A 22,443-nucleotide genomic window follows, 5' to 3' on the forward strand; every position below is an offset into this window, starting at 1 on the left:
TTAAAGTGCAACAAAGGAAAAAAATTACAAAAAATGAATAACAAGTAAAAATATAGAATAATACAAACAATCAACCAACACATAACAGTTAAAAACTTTTCTGAACAGAAAACAGAGCTGATGGTGGAAGTCCCTGTATGCTTCACAGTACACTGTGGTCCACTCCATGTATTACATTTCTCCCAGGGGTAGAAGCTCTATTGCCACATATTCCAATTCGGCAGTGTCCTGATGACGTCGTCGAGGCATAACAGCTGAAGATCAGATGGAGGGCGGGGATCGCTGCAGCACCATGGAGGAGGCAAACTAAGTTTTCCGGGCACTTCTGTGGACACTACGGGCCGGGGTCGGCGCAGAAGTCCAAGCCGTTCCACGGCTACACTGCAAGACGGAACAGCGGCACAGCCGAGACGCGGAACATCTCAACAATCACGCCGGACGCTGATGACGCTAGACCAGTGCAAACTTCAGCCACCAGTTCAAGCCCGAGGGAGACCACCAGTGAGCAGCCGACACCCAGAAGAGGGAGCAGCTGCAGCGAGCAACATGAAATGTCCTTCAAACCAGAAGCAAACTCAATAATTCAAACAAAAACAGCAGAGAAGCAGTGAAAAAAAACGGAGAACAAACGTCCTCTTAGTGGCTGCCAGCAATCAGCAACAGTCCCAATTGTAGCTCTGACTGTCAGACTAGTCACAAACATAATAAAATAAAATAAAATCTAAATCCAATAGTACAGTAACATGATTTGTGGGTGGAGAAGCGGCGAACAGACAACGCCAGCGTCCTCTCCCCCTAGTTGCCTAGTAACTCAACTATGAAAATTATGTTATATAATATAATTATACACAATATAATACACACACACACACAGAAACACAGAGGGTCCCCTCTCGGTTGAAATCGAGTTCTGGGGGGTTCACACTTGTAGTTCGGTTTGCTTGGTTTATTTGATCTGGACCACAAAAGGCACATGGGCATTTTACACTGAACCTAAAGATACAGAACCTAAGGGCATTGGGATGTGTCCACAACCTGATTGTTCTGTTTTTATTACATATATCTATTACTATTTTATGGGGTGGCAGTGGCTCAGTGGTTCATGTAAGTTGTCTACAAACCGAAAGGTTGTTGGTTCAATCCCCGGTTCCGCCTGACCAAGTGTCGAGGTGTCCTTGAGCAAGACACCTAACCCCAGCTGCTCCCGACGAGCTGGATGGAGCCTTACATGGCTGACATCGCCGTCGGTGTATGAATGGGTGAATGTGAGGCAAAATGTCAAGCGCTTTGGATGGCCATAGGGTCTGTTAAAAGCCCTATATAAATGCAGTCCATTTACTACATATTATTACATGTATAATTTATCACAATGTAATTTACCAAACATCCTAATCAATGCTGTGTGCTGGGCTAAATGCACTCGTTTTATGTGCGTAGCCTACATATGATGGCATTTGACCAACTGAGAACTCGTGAAGAGCTCATCAAATGTGTGAAGGAGTCAAATCAGCAGCAGGAATCCCTCCGTCACACACACAAACAAACAAAGATCTGCTGTGAGGAGACGCGGTTCTGATACCTGTACCGGACTGTGATGGGCACTGTGTCTTTAGTCCGCGTTGCGTTCATATTTCAGTTGAGCCGCACCAGAGTTCATCTGGAAGAGAATTGACACCCATCTTTTCTTTTTTCTCGGCCCACTTATTTGGTGTGCACTCATTTGCTTCCTGCTTCTATGAAGACCATGCCTCCAAAAAACGTAATGGTCTTAGATTGGTTAGATGGCCAAATGTAGTTTTAATGTATTTTTATTGGCTGAAGTGCCAAGCACAGGTTGTCCAGAAACGTCACACCCCTTACCAATACAGGCAGAAGTCACATCTGCGGTGACTAGCAAGGGTTTATGATGTCACCAACCCAAAAAAAAAGCTTGTTGTAGTCCAAACCAGCCATTTTTGTAGGCTATAAACTGCCATAATTTTAAAAGACAATCTCGGTTTGCATTGAACTTTCAGTGCTGTAACTTTGCAGATACTGTTTATGCTCAAGCAGCAATACTACACACTAACTAAAGTTGAAAAAGTGAAATTGCATGCAACCACCCCTTTAAAGGAACGTTTGGTCTAAATTTTTGAATTTACATTGTATGGTCTGAAAAATGAGTTGTGAAGCGTTACGCAGGCCGTGAACAGACCCTAAAAACGCCGCAAGACCCCCCGAAGATGAACTCTGGTGTGGTTGGACTGAAATATGAACGCTGCATTCCGAGGAAACATTATAAGTGATGTCTCCTGTGAGGAAACATCATAAGCAGCTCTAGAAAAGCAAAGCAGCAAAAGAAAGTAGAGAGAAAAGTGACAGAGAGCGACAGTAGGAGATACGAAACGAGAGAGGAACAGATGTGATAATAGAGGGAATCTGGCAGTAAGCAGCATTAACGTTTAGTCTTCAATCTCCTCCATTTGTTCAGCTCTGCCTCTTTATTAAATCAGAGGGGAGGATTCTGGGAGAAATCCCACAGGTCTGCCATAAGTGGGGGCAAACGAGGGCCAGACAGACACAGGCAATGCGATTTAGGATGAACACGTCTTATCGACAGGAAACAATTGCTTTCTTCCTTCCCTCCCTCTCTTTCTCTCTCCTCCTCTTTTTGAGCGATGGAGTTGGAGTCACAGAGAAATCAAAAGGAATAATGGTGTTTTGTGAAGGAGGGATGCAGGGTGAATGGAGGATGGAGGTGTGGTGAAGCTGCAGGTCCAGGTTAATCATGAATTGTGTCGTTTAACACCCCCTTGCACATCTCTTCTCCATCCCTCAGAATAATAAACGCTCTGACCTCCAGCCCAATGTACTTCAGCCTATCTGAGCTCTGTGAAGTTGAGAAATTAGTTTTATTACTTTTCACTCCAAATCAATAATGCCACCAATAAGAGAGAGGGCGACAGAGAGGTAGAGAGAGAGAGAGTGAGATAGAGAAAATATATATAAAGGAGCAGAGGTTCAGCAGAGAGAAATAGATAATGAAAATCTATAACTTATGAATATTTTGGGAGGTTTTTCTTGCGCTTGCTTTGTTTTGAGTTTTACTTTTCGTGGCAATCATTGATTTCAATTTAAAGAACTACAGCTATGCAGTTTTTGTCTGCAAATAGAGCAGAAGAATCCAAAACACATTTATGAATCTGTCCAGATGGAATTATATATAATATTACAGTGAAAGAGGCTGTAACATGTATAGTCTGTTTCGGGTTATTTTTCACTGCGTTCTGTTCCTGTTTTGCCTACCTGTGTTCCTAGTTTCCCCTTTCACACAGAAATTCTGGAAAATACACTGATAATGTGTCCTGGGATTTGTCCCGAGATCGTCTGATTTTGGTTCATTCACACTGCCAGTGATTTTCTGGAATCTGTGTGTGTGTTGAAACATCCCATAAAGATCCAGTAAAGACACGTGACATCAGCATGTGATGCGTTATGTCTCCGCAGCTTATGATCTGCGATTTCTCTCTCAAGAAACCACAATCGTGCATTTTTATTCTGATTCGATCTTAAACTAGCACATCACGTACCGTTCCACTAAGCTGGCAAACGAGGCATTTATATTTGACATACTGGCCATTGAGACACACTTTATATTAGGTGGCCTTAACTACTATGTACTAAGATTTAAATTAATAATTTGATACAATGCACTTACTGTGCAAATACATCTTTTTACATTGTACTTATATTTAAAAAAAATACCTGTCTGTAATTACATCTGTAATTATTTTTTGTAATTATATCTATAATTACACAGTTGACACATCCCTTACTGCTAACCCTACCCTTAAACTTACCCCTACCACCACACCTGTCCCTAACTTTACCCGTATCCCACCTCAATATCAGCAAGTGTTTTGCAATAGGATATAAACACTAAGTACATTGTACTCATTTTTTGATCTAAGTACATAGTAGTTAAGGCCACCTAATATAAAGTGGGGCTGGCCATTGTACTATTTTTTGAAATGACAGGGAGCGACTCTTTGAGAAATTGTAAAACCCAGTGGGTTTGGGAAATGGGATCATGCGCACTCAGTGCACACTTCTCCCAACACTCTGAAGACATCATTTTGCTCTGCGTGCACCCAAGCAAACTTAAGGAAGCATCAAGTATAAATACAGCCTTTACAGCCACCGTGACAGAGGCAGCAATATTGAGTGAACATTTAAACATGAAGTGACCTTGAGCGAATCACCCTTTTAGAACAGAATAAGTCCTTGCTCTGAAACCTGCTGATTTAGATTTAGAATTATCACAGTTATGACTGTACAAGACAACTTCATACAAAAAGCACATTCAAAACAAACTCAAAAACAGATCATCTCAGTACTGCATGGTTTTTATGTACATATTTCTTCACAAAGAACCATTACCAATGGCTATTGTGCTGGTGAGACAGGGTCCTGTTACGTAATCCATAATGTTATTTGGTCATATATTAAATTTGTCTCTGCGGTTGTGCTTTGGAAGTTAAAATAAAGCATTGCTGAATTTAAAGTTTGTGCAAATCTACCGACACCAGCAGCAGTTCAATGGGGTCTTATCAGAGCAGAGGCGATAATGATGGCTATCATGATGTCTGTGTCAAATCCAGAAAAAAGGATGACAGAAATCTAGAGAGGCCACAATCTCCACCGATCTATTGGAAACAGAATCCCACACACAGCACTTTCTGGACCTTTCAGCTCAATGTGAATAAAGCACTAATTTTGGGGGTATCTGATGATCAAGTACATATATATATATATATATATATATATATATATATATATATATATATATATATATATATATATATCAGAATTATTTTAAAAGGTCTAAAATAAAGTCTGTCTGCTTTCTCTTTTGTTCTTTCTCTCCATCTCTCTCTCGCTCATCTTCACCCCCTTACAGCCTGAAGAGGAGTCAAAGGTGTGTGTGTGACTATTTCAGGAGCCTTGGCTAAACTGAGCTCTCAGAGATGGAGAGACTGGAACAAAGAGCTTTCCTGCCTGAGGTCTATAGGGACACACTTTCTTTCTCTCCCCTCCAGTGTTTGGCCCTGGCACTGTCAGCAGGACACTGAGATAACGGTGACATCACAAACACACACACACACACATGCACACGCACACAGGTAACAGTAGCAGGGCTTAATAGACTAATATATTTTTTGTCATTAAAGAAAATAGGGTTATTCTTTAAAAAAAAAGAGTGATCCAAAGAGTATCTTGAGCTTCACCGAAAGCAAAAGCATCTGACCGTCTGTAAAAGAAGTTGACATGATCAGCGTCACAAAACTACTTATTTGTATTTGATTAGTGATTTAGAAATAGAATCTAAAATGCAAAATCTGACAAAAATACAATACAATTGAAATCTATTTTAATAATAGTAAAATACATGAATGTCATAAACTTCATGACATATCTATACCCATTATGTGCACAATGTTATGTGATAGTTGAATGTTATTAAAAAACACTAACATGCACAATACACCAGGACAGTCCAGTTCGGTTAATTTGAAGTGTTTTGCATGTTTGTAATAGCTACACTATGATAGGTAAAAATGTATTTAAAGCTTGACGGTCAGTGAGAACTTTTCACACACTGACCCTGATAAACTCAATGTGGGTAAATGGCTCGATAAATTACAGTCACACTCCGCAAACATTTACAGTAGAATCAATACTGCATTTGGCAGAGATCCCAATGAGTTCAGAGCAGGGGATGAAAGACTAACCAGAACTACTCTACACATGAGAATTTCTGGAAACAGAACAGATCTGCTTATATTATATTTTATTCCTCATTTATAATCAGTGTTGACCTTGAAACATCACAGAATAGATTTTAGTAATGCATTAGTGGATTTGAATCTCACACAGAGCTGAAAGACTTATAATAAAAAGGTTTTAAGAGCTTAAGGATTTTCCACTTCCACTATTCCACTGAACGATTCCAATTTCTCAACAAATCAATGAACCAATCAATTGGTACCACTGAAGCCCAAAGTATACCTCGTTTTTTTACACTTACGTGAGCGTATGCACACAGTCGAACGCATAGCCTTGCAATATATACTTCTTTTGAGTCGTACGCGTACACAGGCGTTCGATGCATACGTTGCTTAGAGCAATCTCTCGCCATGAGTTACGACCCATGTAAATACTGCAAAACAATTAAATGCCTGCGTGTACAAAGTATGCTTTTTGTGAATGTGCAATTTTTTACATGTTCAAGAACCGCTAACGGAACCGAACGTCATAAAAAGGGACTGTTTCTGAACAAGAATATTGATTCCCAACCCTATTAGAAAGTGAAATTGAACAAGTCCTTCCCATTTTAATTCCTTATGAAGACCTCAACCTCTAGTTTTGAGTCGCACCTTCACTGTGATGGTGAATCCAGATGAGTACAGCGGGTTTTCCCGGTCCAGCTGGCCGCTCACTGTCAGAGATCCACTGATGTAGTCCAGAGCAAACATGCTGTTGGTGTTACCTGATGAACAGAATGAAAAAGAAAGGTGAATAATTGTGGCAGTATTTGGGTCAAGATGTTTCCATTTGCACTGGATGCTGCCGTAGTAAACCCAAGAGTTTGTACCCTCGTTACACTTTGACTTTTCAGCATAAAGATATTTTAATGAACTGGAAGGTCATAATTGTAAAGTGGTTAAATATCCAAGCCCAAACTCAAAGGTTAAAGGTCAAAATCCTCAGAGGTGTCAGCAAAGCAGAGGGTCGTTGAGTTCCCTAATCACCATTCTGCCCTAGAGCAGGACACTTAACCTCCACTCCAGGGGGAATGTTCCCTTCGTCAGCTTTAAGCTAAGGATTTTTAAAGTATTAATCAGATCATTTCTCTTCTGTAAATTAGGGCTGGATGGTACGACAAATTCGTTGGTTTAACTTTATACCAAAAATGGTACAAATGTGCACATAAATAAAAGGGCAGGATTATAATATTATTATTATAGCTCTATCCGTCTGTAAGGACTATAAACCTTCAAACTACAAGGCTTTGTTTCTCTAGACAATAGTTACATTCTTTTCTTTCAATTTCAATTCATTCATATTCTACCTAGTGTTTAAATTTCTAAACACCCTTTTCTCAGGATCTGACTTTGTAATATAAAAGCATTTTCAATTGAATTCTGTAGCACATTATTGAGTATATTAACCATCTGTTCATTGGATTTCCAACAATGATTATATTGTGCTATAGACTGTAGCTATGATTTTCATAATTGACATCAGTGTTGGGAGTAACGTATTACATGAGGTACGTAGTCAGATTACTTTTTTTCAAGTAACAAGTAATGCATTACTTTTAAATTTACAACAAAATATCTGAGTTAATTTTTCAAGTAATGCAAGTTACTTTGTTTTCCCATTTATTGACTGACACCTCTTCTTTCCCAAAGTTGGGAAAAATCTGGAGTAAGAAGTAAAGGCATTGTTTGCACTGTGTAAGTAACTAATTTAAAGTAACTAACTGAGTAACTAAAAGTAATTAATTGCATTACGCAGTTAATTTCGGGAAAAAATTAACTGCGTAATGGAGTAATGCATTATTGCAACACAACCTTTCCCAACACTTACAGTCATCCTTAGGGCTGGACGATATGGCCAAAATTTAAATCACAATATATTTCTTAATTTCGGTCGATACAATATAATTCCGATATCGATATGAACAATATAAAAGCCTCAGAAAAATTGCAAAGAACACCCACAATGGATGGCTGTACCTACAAACTACTGAAAAATGTATTTGCCAAGTCTAGAAAACCTCCTCTTATGAAACTATAATATTTTAGAAATAAAAACTGTACAAATAAACTGTAATGAAAGGCTGTAATAAACATCAAAATATCGGAAATGTGTTTTAAATTCATATCACGCTATTTTGAAAAATAATCATATTGCAATATATATTGATATTGAATTATTGTCCAGCCCTAGTCTTCCTTTTATCCAACCAAATAAAATAGTAATGAATTCATTTCTATTGATCAAAAGTTTTCTTCATATTGCAACGTACTGTACAGTACATCCAAGAAAAGCAGATTATCGAAACAGGGACTTGGTTCTATCCATCGGATGTTGATTGGATTTTGAGATTAAACTCAAAATGTGCCGGGGTCGTTAAGCAGAAAAATGATTGGAGAGAAGTCAGAGAGAAGTCTGTCGTAGCATTAGAATGACTGCGTATATAACTCTAAAAGTGATACAAGATATCGCTCCTATAACAGCTTCCTTAAGCTCCTAACACACTGATGAATTCAACCTCTGAAACATCATGAAGACCATACTTTAGCACTAAGGTCAACAAAAATATTTGTTTAAAAAAACAGACATGGAAAAGAAACAGGAATAAAATCTTTTTTCTTCTTCAATGCTGTCTGCCATAGAGTATCTCTTTGGCTAGAGAGAAGCAATTCAATTGACTGATAGACAACTACTCTGTAAGTGTTTGTAACTTTTCTCATTTGATTGTTTGTTCATTTGTTGTTGGATAAGTGTGTCTGTGTAGTGCTGAGGTGTGTATTATTAGTTTTGGTATATTCTCTGGGTGTGTGTGGGAGTTAGCATTTGTTGAGTTAGCATTTGTTTGGTGATTGCCACGTTGGAAGCGAGTTTGTTGGGGGCGTGGCCAGCGAGGTATTAAAAGCCTTGTGTGTTTGAAACATTTTGGCTAGAGAGAAGCAATTCAATTGACTGATAGACAACTACTCTGTAAGTGTTTGTAACTTTTCTCATTTGATTGTTTGTTCATTTGTTGTTGGATAAGTGTGTCTGTGTAGTGCTGAGGTGTGTATTATTAGTTTTGGTATATTCTCTGGGTGTGTGTGGGAGTTAGCATTTGTTGAGTTAGCATTTGTTTGGTGATTGCCACGTTGGAAGCGAGTTTGTTGGGGGCGTGGCCAGCGAGGTATTAAAAGCCTTGTGTGTTTGAAACATTTTGGCTAGAGAGAAGCAATTCAATTGACTGATAGACAACTACTCTGTAAGTGTTTGTAACTTTTCTCATTTGATTGTTTGTTCATTTGTTGTTGGATAAGTGTGTCTGTGTAGTGCTGAGGTGTGTATTATTAGTTTTGGTATATTCTCTGGGTGTGTGTGGGAGTTAGCATTTGTTGAGTTAGCATTTGTTTGGTGATTGCCACGTTGGAAGCGAGTTTGTTGGGGGCGTGGCCAGCGAGGTATTAAAAGCCTTGTGTGTTTGAAACATTTTGGCTAGAGAGAAGCAATTCAATTGACTGATAGACAACTACTCTGTAAGTGTTTGTAACTTTTCTCATTTGATTGTTTGTTCATTTGTTGTTGGATAAGTGTGTCTGTGTAGTGCTGAGGTGTGTATTATTAGTTTTGGTATATTCTCTGGGTGTGTGTGGGAGTTAGCATTTGTTGAGTTAGCATTTGTTTGGTGATTGCCACGTTGGAAGCGAGTTTGTTGGGGGCGTGGCCAGCGAGGTATTAAAAGCCTTGTGTGTTTGAAACATTTTGGCTAGAGAGAAGCAATTCAATTGACTGATAGACAACTACTCTGTAAGTGTTTGTAACTTTTCTCATTTGATTGTTTGTTCATTTGTTGTTGGATAAGTGTGTCTGTGTAGTGCTGAGGTGTGTATTATTAGTTTTGGTATATTCTCTGGGTGTGTGTGGGAGTTAGCATTTGTTGAGTTAGCATTTGTTTGGTGATTGCCACGTTGGAAGCGAGTTTGTTGGGGGCGTGGCCAGCGAGGTATTAAAAGCCTTGTGTGTTTGAAACATTTTGGCTAGAGAGAAGCAATTCAATTGACTGATAGACAACTACTCTGTAAGTGTTTGTAACTTTTCTCATTTGATTGTTTGTTCATTTGTTGTTGGATAAGTGTGTCTGTGTAGTGCTGAGGTGTGTATTATTAGTTTTGGTATATTCTCTGGGTGTGTGTGGGAGTTAGCATTTGTTGAGTTAGCATTTGTTTGGTGATTGCCACGTTGGAAGCGAGTTTGTTGGGGGCGTGGCCAGCGAGGTATTAAAAGCCTTGTGTGTTTGAAACATTTTGGCTAGAGAGAAGCAATTCAATTGACTGATAGACAACTACTCTGTAAGTGTTTGTAACTTTTCTCATTTGATTGTTTGTTCATTTGTTGTTGGATAAGTGTGTCTGTGTAGTGCTGAGGTGTGTATTATTAGTTTTGGTATATTCTCTGGGTGTGTGTGGGAGTTAGCATTTGTTGAGTTAGCATTTGTTTGGTGATTGCCACGTTGGAAGCGAGTTTGTTGGGGGCGTGGCCAGCGAGGTATTAAAAGCCTTGTGTGTTTGAAACATTTTGGCTAGAGAGAAGCAATTCAATTGACTGATAGACAACTACTCTGTAAGTGTTTGTAACTTTTCTCATTTGATTGTTTGTTCATTTGTTGTTGGATAAGTGTGTCTGTGTAGTGCTGAGGTGTGTATTATTAGTTTTGGTATATTCTCTGGGTGTGTGTGGGAGTTAGCATTTGTTGAGTTAGCATTTGTTTGGTGATTGCCACGTTGGAAGCGAGTTTGTTGGGGGCGTGGCCAGCGAGGTATTAAAAGCCTTGTGTGTTTGAAACATTTTGGCTAGAGAGAAGCAATTCAATTGACTGATAGACAACTACTCTGTAAGTGTTTGTAACTTTTCTCATTTGATTGTTTGTTCATTTGTTGTTGGATAAGTGTGTCTGTGTAGTGCTGAGGTGTGTATTATTAGTTTTGGTATATTCTCTGGGTGTGTGTGGGAGTTAGCATTTGTTGAGTTAGCATTTGTTTGGTGATTGCCACGTTGGAAGCGAGTTTGTTGGGGGCGTGGCCAGCGAGGTATTAAAAGCCTTGTGTGTTTGAAACATTTTGGCTAGAGAGAAGCAATTCAATTGACTGATAGACAACTACTCTGTAAGTGTTTGTAACTTTTCTCATTTGATTGTTTGTTCATTTGTTGTTGGATAAGTGTGTCTGTGTAGTGCTGAGGTGTGTATTATTAGTTTTGGTATATTCTCTGGGTGTGTGTGGGAGTTAGCATTTGTTGAGTTAGCATTTGTTTGGTGATTGCCACGTTGGAAGCGAGTTTGTTGGGGGCGTGGCCAGCGAGGTATTAAAAGCCTTGTGTGTTTGAAACATTTTGGCTAGAGAGAAGCAATTCAATTGACTGATAGACAACTACTCTGTAAGTGTTTGTAACTTTTCTCATTTGATTGTTTGTTCATTTGTTGTTGGATAAGTGTGTCTGTGTAGTGCTGAGGTGTGTATTATTAGTTTTGGTATATTCTCTGGGTGTGTGTGGGAGTTAGCATTTGTTGAGTTAGCATTTGTTTGGTGATTGCCACGTTGGAAGCGAGTTTGTTGGGGGCGTTCCCAGCTGCTTTCAATAACGATACTCAAGTGAGTATAAATAGCGTGATAGTCCGCGGCAGCGGAAGCGGCAGTGTGAAGCCCTCCTTGTGTGAAGACCGACGAGTGTAAAGACTTCAACTCTTCCCAGTGCAAGACCGACGAGTGTAAAGACTTCAACTCTTCCCAGTGCAAGACCGACGAGTGTAAAGACTTCAACTCTTCCCAGTGCAACTCCTCCCGAGCAAGGACCCCGGCAAGGCACTTGAGTATCATCTTCCTTTTCGTTATTTGTGTTCGGCTCTAATTCCTATCTGGCCTTTTCACCATGTGCTTTCAAATCTCAACTATAACTACTAGCACTCGTAAATCACGCTCCGTACGCACGAGACGCCGTAATCCTAATAATTTGCGCTATATCCTAACATCCTCTGCTACTTTACTCTTTATTCCAATTGGTCTCTGGAATTGCCAGTCGGCTGTAAACAAAGCAGACTTTATTTCATCTATTGGGACTCATTCTCAGCTTAGCCTCATGGCCCTAACTGAGACCTGGATCAAACCAGAGGACACTGCCACTCCTGCAGCACTCTCAAGCAATTATACTTTTTCACACACTCCTCGGCCTATTGGGAGGGGTGGGGGTACTGGTTTGCTTATCTCAAATGATTGGAAATTTGATCCATTACCGTCTCTACCGGCCAATTCATTTGAATCGCACTCAATCACTATTACTCACCCTGTTAAAATCCATGTGGTAGTGGTCTATCGTCCTCCAGGTCACCTCGGTAACTTTGTGGAGGAGTTGGATGTGTTACTTTCTAGCTTCCCTGAGGATGGCACTCCACTGATTCTGCTTGGCGACTTCAACATCCATCTTGATAAACACCTAGCTGCAGACTTCAGCACTCTACTGACTTCATTTGACCTTAAGTTAGTATCTACTACGGCTACTCACAGATCAGGTAACCAATTAGACCTGGTCTACACACGCAACTGCTCCACAGACAACACTTTAGTTACTCCATTACACACCTCAGACCACTTTCTCATCACTCTTAACCTCATACTGACTCCTGATACAAAACATACTCCTACACAGATTACCTTTCGGCGTAATCTACGCTCACTCTCTCCCTCTCGCCTATCCACTATGGTTTCATCTTCACTCCCTCCACCTGCTCAGTTCTCAGCACTGGACACTAACAGTGCTACTGACACTCTTTGCTCCACTCTAACATCCTCCTTAGACAGTTTTTGCCCCCTTTCATCCAGACCAGCCCGCCCCACCCCATCTGCCCCCTGGCTGTCTGAAGTTCTCCGTGAACATCGCTCTGGACTCAGGGCGGCAGAGAGGAAATGGCATAAATCTAAAAACAATACTGACCTTGCCTTTTATCAGTCTCTTTTCTCTTCTTTCTCTACAAATGTCTCCACTGCTAAAACAACATACTACCACAACAAAATCAACAATTGCTCTGACTCTCGCCAACTCTTTAAAACATTCTCCTCTCTCCTTTGTCCACCTCCTCCCCCTCCTTCATCAACTCTTACAGCTGATGACTTTGCATCATTTTTCACCAACAAAACAGCTCTCATTAGCAAACAGTTCTCCTCATCACTAACTGACACGCACATCTCAACAACTAACACGAACACGCTTCCATCCTTCTCTCCGCTCTCCGAGGCAGATATTTCTAAACTCATCCTTTCCAATCACCCTACTACCTGTCCACTTGATCCTATTCCCACTCACCTCCTTCAGGCTATTTCTTCTTCAATCACTCCTGCACTCACTCACATTGTCAACACTTCTCTTCACACGGGAACCTTTCCCACAGCATTTAAGCAGGCTCGGGTAACCCCACTGCTTAAGAAACCCTCTCTGAATCCAGCACTTTTAGAAAACTACCGACCGGTATCCCTTCTGCCTTTCATTGCAAAGACCCTTGAGCGAGTTGTGTTCAATCAACTCTCTAGGTTTCTTGAACAGGACAACCTCCTAGACAACAACCAATCCGGCTTCAAAAGCGGCCATTCGACTGAGACGGCCTTGCTCTCGGTAACTGAGGCACTGAGACTGGCAAAAGCAGCTTCCAAATCCTCAGTGCTCATTCTGCTGGATCTGTCTGCTGCTTTTGACACAGTTAACCACCAGATCCTCCTGTCAACACTTAAGAGGACGGGGATCTCAGGATCTGCTCTCCAGTGGTTCAGGTCTTACCTCTCTGGTAGGTCCTACAGGGTGTCATGGAGAGGTGAAGTGTCTAAGTCTTATAATCTAGCTACTGGGGTTCCCCAGGGCTCAGTCCTTGGACCACTTCTCTTCTCCATCTACATGTCATCATTAGGTTCTGTCATTCAGAAACACGGCATCTCCTATCACTGCTATGCGGATGACACTCAACTCTACTTCTCATATCAACCAGATGATCCTACAGTCAGTGTTCGTATCGCTGCCTGTCTGACAGACATTTCTGACTGGATGAAAGAGCATCATCTTAAACTCAATCTTGCAAAGACTGAATTACTTGTTTTCTCAACCAACCCAGCACTTCATCAAAATTTCTCCATTCAGCTTGGTTCATCGACCATAACTCCATCAAGGACAGCAAGAAACCTTGGAGTTGTGATTGATGACCAGTTAAACTTCACTGACCACATTACTGCAACAGCCCGGTCCTGCAGATTTGCTTTATACAACATTAGAAAGATTAGACCCTTCCTATCAGAACAGGCTGCACAACTCCTGGTTCAAGCTCTTGTTCTCTCCAGACTGGATTATTGTAATGCTCTTCTGGCTGGGCTTCCAGCATGCACTATCAAACCCTTGCAGCTGATCCAGAATGCAGCGGCGAGAGTGGTCTTTAATGAGCCGAAGAGAGCGCATGTTACGCCTCTCTTCATCAAACTGCACTGGTTGCCAATGGCTGCTCGCATCAAATTCAAGGCACTAGTTATCGCCTACAAAACAACCTCTGGCTCGGCACCAATATACCTAAATTCACTTGCTCAGACTTACACACCCTCCAGAAGCTTGCGTTCTGCGAACGAGCGGCGCCTCTTGGTTCCATCCCAAAGAGGCATGAAATCGCTCTCACGGACATTTTCCTGGACCGTTCCTACCTGGTGGAATGACCTGCCGATCTCAATTCGTGCTGCCGAGTCTGTAGCCATTCTTAAAAAACATCTTAAGACACATCTTTTCCATTTGCACTTGACCAATACAGAATAGCACTTACTGATCACCACAGCAACGACCAAAAGCGTACACTCCGGGATCATATCTACGTGTCTCATCCGGATTTGCGCCTTCAGGCGGGTATGTTACATAGTAATCATAACTATCAGAATCCAGTGTTCTGTATATTGCGTACGTGAGTTTTTGTTGTAGATGGCTATTGCTGCGCGTTTAGCTAGAATACAAAACCAACCCATTGGGCCACTGAATCTGCATTAACGACAACAGCTGGGGCAACAGCCTTAGTCCTAATGGGTTGTAGCTATCTTAGCTATCAAAATCCAGTGTTCGGCACTGTGCGGACGTGAGTTTTTGTTGTAGATGTCTGTATTTAAAAAAAAAAAAAAAAAAAAAAAAATTGTGTATTGTGCTAATTAATTGAGATTTCTTACAGCTCTTACAGGTTTTTGGCCTTGTCTGTTCCGTTGCTTCTATTACTCTCCCCTTTTTTGTAAGTCGCTTTGGATAAAAGCGTCTGCTAAATGATTAAATGTAAATGTAAATAGAGTAGGCGCAAGGTTTGGGACTGGACCTCTCCCTGGTCTGGGACAGAGGAAAATAATTTCTTCAAAACTGTTAATTAATCCTTTACTCCTGAGATATCATGCTGGTTTTGGGTAATTAGTTCAGTGCTCGGCAGAAGTGGTCCAAACTTTAGGGCTACAAAAAAAGAGCACTACACTGTCTCACCATCCAATCCACCGTTTTTTTCTAATTCATTCGCCACTCGAAACAGTTTATACTCCCTCGATAAACTGTTCATCTCATTAACACCTCACTTTTCTTAATTATATGATATTTGAGTAATTATTTTCATTGTATTTTCATGTCTTTTCTCTCTCTGTCCCTCTCCCACAGCTGCAGTGTTTATTCACTGCACACTAATTAAGTCCAGCAGTTGCAGATGGCACACAGAGTGACACACAATCTGTCTTCTCTTCTAACAGTTTTCTTTTGTTCTTTATAATATATCTACTCACCTCTGTACAGCTCTCATCATACACAATCATGTGCTACTAAAGATCATCAGCTCTGTCCTCTACATCCTCACTCCTACATTCCTCCACCTCCCTGTTCCTATGTAAATCCACCCAACTGTTTCTCCACCTGCCCATTCATATAACCTTCCGCTAACCATTGCGCAATGCCTCTGCCTTCCCACTCCTTCATCAGGGCTGTTTGTCATTTAGAACTGATTTAAAAACACCCTTCCATTTCAACTTCAGTTCCAGTGTTTCAGTTGAAATACCAAGATATGATTTTAAGAAAAATCATAGCTATCATTTTTAACAAAAACTAAGTTTGTCAAGACAATATTTGAATGTTGGCTTGGTTTAGTTTTTTCCTCTTTAAAAAACTATTATTAAATAGATTTAAATCATTAAAAACCTGTGTGTGTGTGTGTGTGTGTGTGTGTGTGTGTGTGTGTGTGTGTGTGTGTGTGTGTGTGTGTGTGTGTGTGTGTGTGTGTGTGTGTGTGTGTGTGACCTGGTAATCCCTACGTTATGGGGACAAAATCCCCACAAAGATGGCAATATCCGAAATCCTTGTCCTTGTGGGGACATTTTTAGGTCCCCATGAGGAAAACAGCTTATAAATCACACAGAAGGAGTTTTTTTGAGAAAGTAAAAATGCAGAATGTTTCCTGTGATGGGTAGGTTTAGGGGCAGGGGCAGTGTAGGGGGATAGGATGTACAGTTTGTACAGTATGAAATCCATTACGCCTATGGAAAGTCCCCATTAAACATGAAAACACGACGTGTGTGTGTGTGTGTGTGTGTGTGTGTGTGTGTGTGTGTGTGTGTGTGTGTGTGTGTGTGTGTGTGTGTGTGTGTGTGTGTGTGTGTGTGTGTGTGTGTGTGTAATTTGCTGTAATTGTCCAGCCCTTGCCCACCTGCAAATCCCAGCTGATATACAATTTAGTCTTAGGTATTTACAACCCCAAATCAGAAAAAGTTGGGACAGTTTGGAAAACGCAAATAAAAAAAGAAAGTAGTGATTTCTAAATTTACTTTGACTTGTATTTCATTGCAGACAATATGAACACAAAATATTTTGTTTTGTCTGGTCAACTTCATGTCATTTGTAAATATGCATCCTTTCCTGTCATTCAGACCTGCAACACATTTCAAAAAAAGTTGGGACAGGAGTAATTTAGGGCTAGTAATGATGTGATTTGAAACAGGTGATGTCAACAGGTGATTGAAATTATGATTTGGTACAAAAGCAGCATCCAAGAAAGATCTAATCCTTTAGGAGCAAAGATGAGCCAATGATCGCCAGTTTGCCAACAAATACGTGAGAAAATTAATGAAATGTTTAAAAACAATGTTCCTCAAAGAAAGATAGGAAGAGATTTGGATATTTCACATTCAACAGTGCATAACATAATTACAAGATTTAAGGAATCTGGAGGAATTTCAGTGCGTAAAGGACAAGGCCGCAAGCCTAAGCTGAACAACCGTGATCTCCGATCCCTCAGGCGGCACTGCATCAAGAATCGTCATTCATCTATAAGCGATATCACCACATGGGCTCAGGACTACTTTGGCAAACCTTTGTCAAGTACCACAATACGTAGTTACATCCACAAATGCCAGTTAAAACTGTACTGTGCCAAAAGGAAGCCTTATGTTAACAGTGTCCAGAAGCGCCGTCGACTTCTCTGGGCTCGGAGGCATCTGGGATGGACCATCACACAGTGGAAATGTGTACTGTGGTCAGATGAATCAGTATTTCATGTATTTTTTGGGAGGAATGGACGCCGTGTGCTCCGGACCAAAGAAGAAAAGGATCATCCAGACTGTTAACAGCAACAAGTCCAAAAGCCAGGGTCTGTCATGGTATGGGGTTGTGTCAGTGCCCTTGGCAAAGGTAACTTGCACTTCTGTGAAGGCACCATTAATGCTGAAAAGTACATAGAGATTTTGGAGCATAATATGCTGCCTTCAAGAAGATATCTTTTCCAGGGACATCCATGCATATTTCAACAAGACAATGCAAAACCACATTCTGCACACATTACAAAGTCCTGGCTGCGGAGGAAGAGGGTACGGGTACTTGACTGCCCTGCCTGCAGTCCCGACCTGTCTCCAATAGAGAATGTGTGGCGCATTTTGAAGCGCAAAATGCAACAACGAAGACCCCGTACTGTTGCCCACTTTAAGACTTGTTTGCAGGAAGAATGGGACAAAATTACACCTGAAACACTTCATCACTTGGTGTCTTCAGTCCCTAAACGTCTTTTAAGTGTTTTGAAAAGGAATGGCAACATGACAAACTGGTAAATGCTTTACTGTCCCAACTTTTTTTGAAATGTGTTGCAGGTCTGAATGACAGGAAAGGATGCATATTTACAAATGACATGAAGTTGACCAGACAAAACATGAAATATTTTGTGTTCATATTGTCTGCAATGAAATACAAGTCAAAGTAATTTTAGAAATCACTTCTTTTTTATTTTATTTGCACATTTCATACTGTCCCAACTTTTTCTGATTTGGGGTTGTAGGTAGTCACTCTGCATGTGAAAGTTTGAACAGGTTTTAAATATTCACAATCAATTTAATTTAAGCTTGTCAAAGTCAACAAAAATGTAATTTCCAAACCGCAAAATTGTGGCCAGTGAAAATGCTGAGTGGCTAGTAACTTTGGAAAACCACTAGCCACAGTGGCTGGTAAGGAAAAAAGTTAATGTCAAGCCCTGGTAATAAACCCCACCCCATTCATGTAATCTAATGAGATTTGAGACAAATTAAACAAATATCACTTAAACAAAGTGAAAAAAAAAAAAGTTTTTACAAAGATGGTTTCTGTCCTTTTAGGTAGTTATCATCTCAATTTATACAATGAATATTATATGCAATGTTATTTTACATTTGATAAATTCAACTAAAACAACTGTAAAATACCTAAATAACCTGGAAAGCACTGATTATTTTATTTGTATGTTTGCTCATTTGTATTTATGTGTGCTGTTGCTTGTAGTTTGATTATTTGTTCTATGTTATGTAAGGGATAATGTACACCCAGCCGGTTGTTATCGCAGAATAAACCCCGACAGAGTGATCAGGATCAGGTTTTTCATCACTCTGAAGGGGTTTATTCCGCGATAACAACCGGCTGGGTGTACATTATCCTTCTTATTACATGGCTACTAGTCTCAAATAAATAATTATTAGACACAAAATATTGTCTTGAGATTTAATATTTGATTAGCTCTTACGCAAAGCTTCCGCGAAGGAAAGCGGTTCCAACTTGCTTTAAGCCTTTATCTATTGCTGAAGATTTGCCATATGCCCTTGCTAAATGTTGAAAATGAATGCTGAAAGGGTTAGTTCACCCAAAAATGAAACCAAGCCTATGATTTACTCACCCTCAAGTTATCGTAGGTGTATATGACATTGTTCTTTCAGACAAATACAATCGGAGTTGTATTTAAAAAGTCCAGGCTAACGTTAATCCAAGCAGTAGTTGTAGTTGTGTTTGAAGTCCATAAAAAATGCAGCTTTCCGTCAAATAACGTGCTGCACACGACTCTGATGGGCTAATAGAGCCTTCTGATTCGAATCGGTGCGTTTGTGTACGAAAAATATCTATATTAAAAACGTTAGAAAGGAAACCTGCCTTGAAGTCTTCCATTGTAACCCACGGCTGTTTAAGCCACAAGATGGCGCCAGCGTTAAGCATAGGAGTAGTACCGGTCAAGATAACTCGTAGTACCCCTATGAGCGGTTGTTATCTGGAAATAACATACCGCTGGAATGCGCGATTGACCAATCAGAATCAAGTATTTCACAGAGCCGTATAATAATAATTATTATTTCACATTAGTACTTTTTTCCCTGAACAAAGCGAATACCAAACCATGACCGTAAAACCGAGATAAAAAACAAATGTGAGTAATTTGAACCTTTACACACCTACTGTAGACAGACAGACAGACAGACAGACAACTACAAATGAATCAGCTCTTTCCCCCATTCTAAATACTGTACAGCCCTGTCCTCCAACTCAGAACTCTTACATTCCTCCACCTCATCACTATGCTCCTTTACCACCTCCTTCCCAGGTTCTCAAACTTTTGTTCTTCATTCAGCCCATCTCATCTCAGGTGTTCACTATTGTTATGCTAAATTTGACACATCCACACCCCTGCTGCATTGGCAGTGGATTGAAACAGAGCTTGTTGAGCATGCATGAGCGATTCAGAGCTGCCCTGAAGAGATAGCTGTGATTTATACATTCAAATAGCAATCTGAACTATCTGCGTAATGGAAATCAAACAATGGAAGTACCCAGATTGATTGAGAGCGCTTGAATCGAATGTATGCATGCAAGTCTGCTAGCGTGAATATATTGGCTCCTCTGGGCATCGGTGGCCAATTAGAATACACACTTTAATTCACTTTCCCAATTGCCCAGTGTGAAATCAAACGTGCAGCTGAGAGCCACGCTGACCTGATGGATTCATTAAAATGAGCATGCTTATGGCTGTTCACTGGAGTAAAACTGTTGAAGAGGCTGATTTGAAATGATAATAATAATCTGGCAATGCAAATACATTTTTTTTAAGGTGAGAAGAAGACCGGGATTCATTTCTGAGGGGTTGTGGCTTGTGAAGAAGCAAAAATCTTGCATTCAGGAGAGAATTTATTGATTTGAAATATCGAAAAAATGTCTAAAAGTCACTTGGCCACCCAAAACTTTGTAATTGTCATTATTTAGTTACCCTAAAATCATTCCAAACTTAAAGGGGGGGTGAAATGCTGTTTCATGCATACAGAGCTTTTTACACTGTTAAAGACTTGGATTCCCATCCTAAACATAGACACAGTTTCAAAAACTAATGTTGGACGTTTGATGGAGTATTTCTGTGTCAAAAATACTCCTTCCGGTTTCTCACAAGTTTCGGCGAGTTTTTTTCGAGTATGGGTCTACTTGACGTTAATAAGAGCGGAAGGTCCTTGTATGGGCCGTACGGGCTCTTCTCCCGGTAGGGTGTGCGCGCGCGCGTGACTAGAGCACGCTGTAAACAGTCTCTCAGGTGCAGATCCAGTCGTCCGTGAACACTTATGTGGCGCCGCGCTTCTCTTTATTCCTATGGGTGACGTCGAGCGACTTCAACGCTTCAGCACAGCATTCCGGGAAGGCAGCGCTGCATTTGAAGATTTAAACCGATTTGAACGCAGAAATGACGGGAAGCTTCACAACATCGTTTCAGTTGCGTCTCAAAATGGATTTACACGCCACTGCTGTCAGGACTTTACCAAATCATACCAAAGAAGTGTGTTTTTGACGGAGCAGTTCCAGCGATAAAGCTTCGGTCCTGCTTTGGAAGCAGCCGGTGAGTTAACTTAAACTGCTTCAAATGTCTCTGCTTTTGGCTACGGACGCATGAGTAAACATCAGTAAACGACACGATCGCGTGCTTCGTCATTCAAATGCGCTAACTGTTAACGGTTACTCCATTGTTGTTCTCTGTATAACGTTACAGTATTCTGACGTGCAAAACCGTTTTGCTTGCTACTTCTAAGGTCTAGTCGCATACAATAGTCCATAAACCGAATCATGTCCTCATACACTGCGAGTAAACACACAGAAATGTGGAGAGGCCATTAAATACAGTAACTTACATACCACAGAGACGGACGTCCTGATGTTGCCGTTTCTCCTGTTCAATTTATTTCTCCCTCAGATTTGATTGTGGATCATTATCTGTATTAGCTGAGATAGATGGGTTTCTCCACGCTTGAGGACGTCACCGCTTTGGGTGCTTGTCATTCTTTAGCTCCGCCCACAGCAAATTTTGATGCCAAGTGTTTAATCTCGTCAACTTCAGTAATAGGTAATAAGCATGGAGTACGATTGGCTCACACGTGAGGCTATAGTGTGTAACCTTGTCTCTCAGCGCATTACACCTCCGACATGGCCACCGAAGCTGATCTCGGCCACTCTAGTCAATGATTGTGTTAATAGCCACATTGCGGCACAAGGACTGAACAAAACCTTGTCTGAGCCGTGATGCACTGCAGGCTTGTGCAGTGTAATTGGTAAGCGTCCCAACCCACATAGATGTAAAAGATGTGGTAAAAGTGTGGATACATTTCACAAGGCTTGATGCCAACAGCACACGATGCAAAATTTGCGACAGGATAATTGCTGGCAACACGACAAATCTGAAGCACTTGACAGTGCATAGAATAACTTAAAGGTTCGGGGGGACTTATTTACACTGTTAAAGATTTGGGATTCTCATGCTAAACATGGCCATATGAAAGACTATTCCTTCAGGATTCGAATAAGTTTCATGAAGTTTTTTTCGAGTATGGCCCTGTATGACAATATAAAAGGTGGAATCCCTTAAATGGGCACTTATCCTGAAAGAGTGCCTGCACACACCAACCAGAGCAAGAGCAAGAGCTTTGTTCGGCTTATGGAAGCGAATTGATGCTGTCATTTTGTTTTTAGACAACGAAATACAACAATGACACTAAAGCAGTGTGTTTTTGGTTGTGAGGGAAAGAAAACCTTGTTCAGCTTTCCAAATAACCTAGCGTTAAGGGAAGAGTAAGTAAGTTTGTTTTTCCAAAGGAGCAACGGATTTGGGAAAGAATCGGTACAGCGTATCTGTCTTTAATTAATCTGATAAATCTAAAGACTCTTCAGAGATATGATGGATGCAATACTACCCAATGGATACACAAGATTAACATGAGACTGACTGAAACTGTACGTGTTATGTACCCTTTAAATTTAAGACCACAAAGTTGCTCTGTATTTGTCTGCAAGAAGAACTACAGCACGTCACATAAATTAACCGAAGCTCCA

The 22,443-nt window shown here is 40.6% G+C and overlaps 1 protein-coding gene across 3 annotated transcripts in view; it reads right to left on the reverse strand.

Moving 5' to 3' along the window:
* The window catches only part of cdh23 (cadherin-related 23), a 351,845-nt gene that overhangs the window by 141,093 nt on the left and 188,309 nt on the right, over nucleotides 1-22,443 (reverse strand). For all 3 annotated transcript variants that reach the window (XM_067422478.1, XM_067422477.1, XM_067422476.1), the window contains exon 10: nucleotides 6,417-6,529. In XM_067422478.1, the coding sequence (XP_067278579.1) occupies nucleotides 6,417-6,529 (113 nt within the window). The remainder of the gene's footprint in view (nucleotides 1-6,416; nucleotides 6,530-22,443) is intronic.

The sequence above is a fragment of the Pseudorasbora parva genome, chromosome 17 (genome assembly GCF_024679245.1).
Source record: "Pseudorasbora parva isolate DD20220531a chromosome 17, ASM2467924v1, whole genome shotgun sequence".
In the NCBI taxonomy this organism is placed as follows: Eukaryota; Metazoa; Chordata; class Actinopteri; order Cypriniformes; family Gobionidae; genus Pseudorasbora; species Pseudorasbora parva.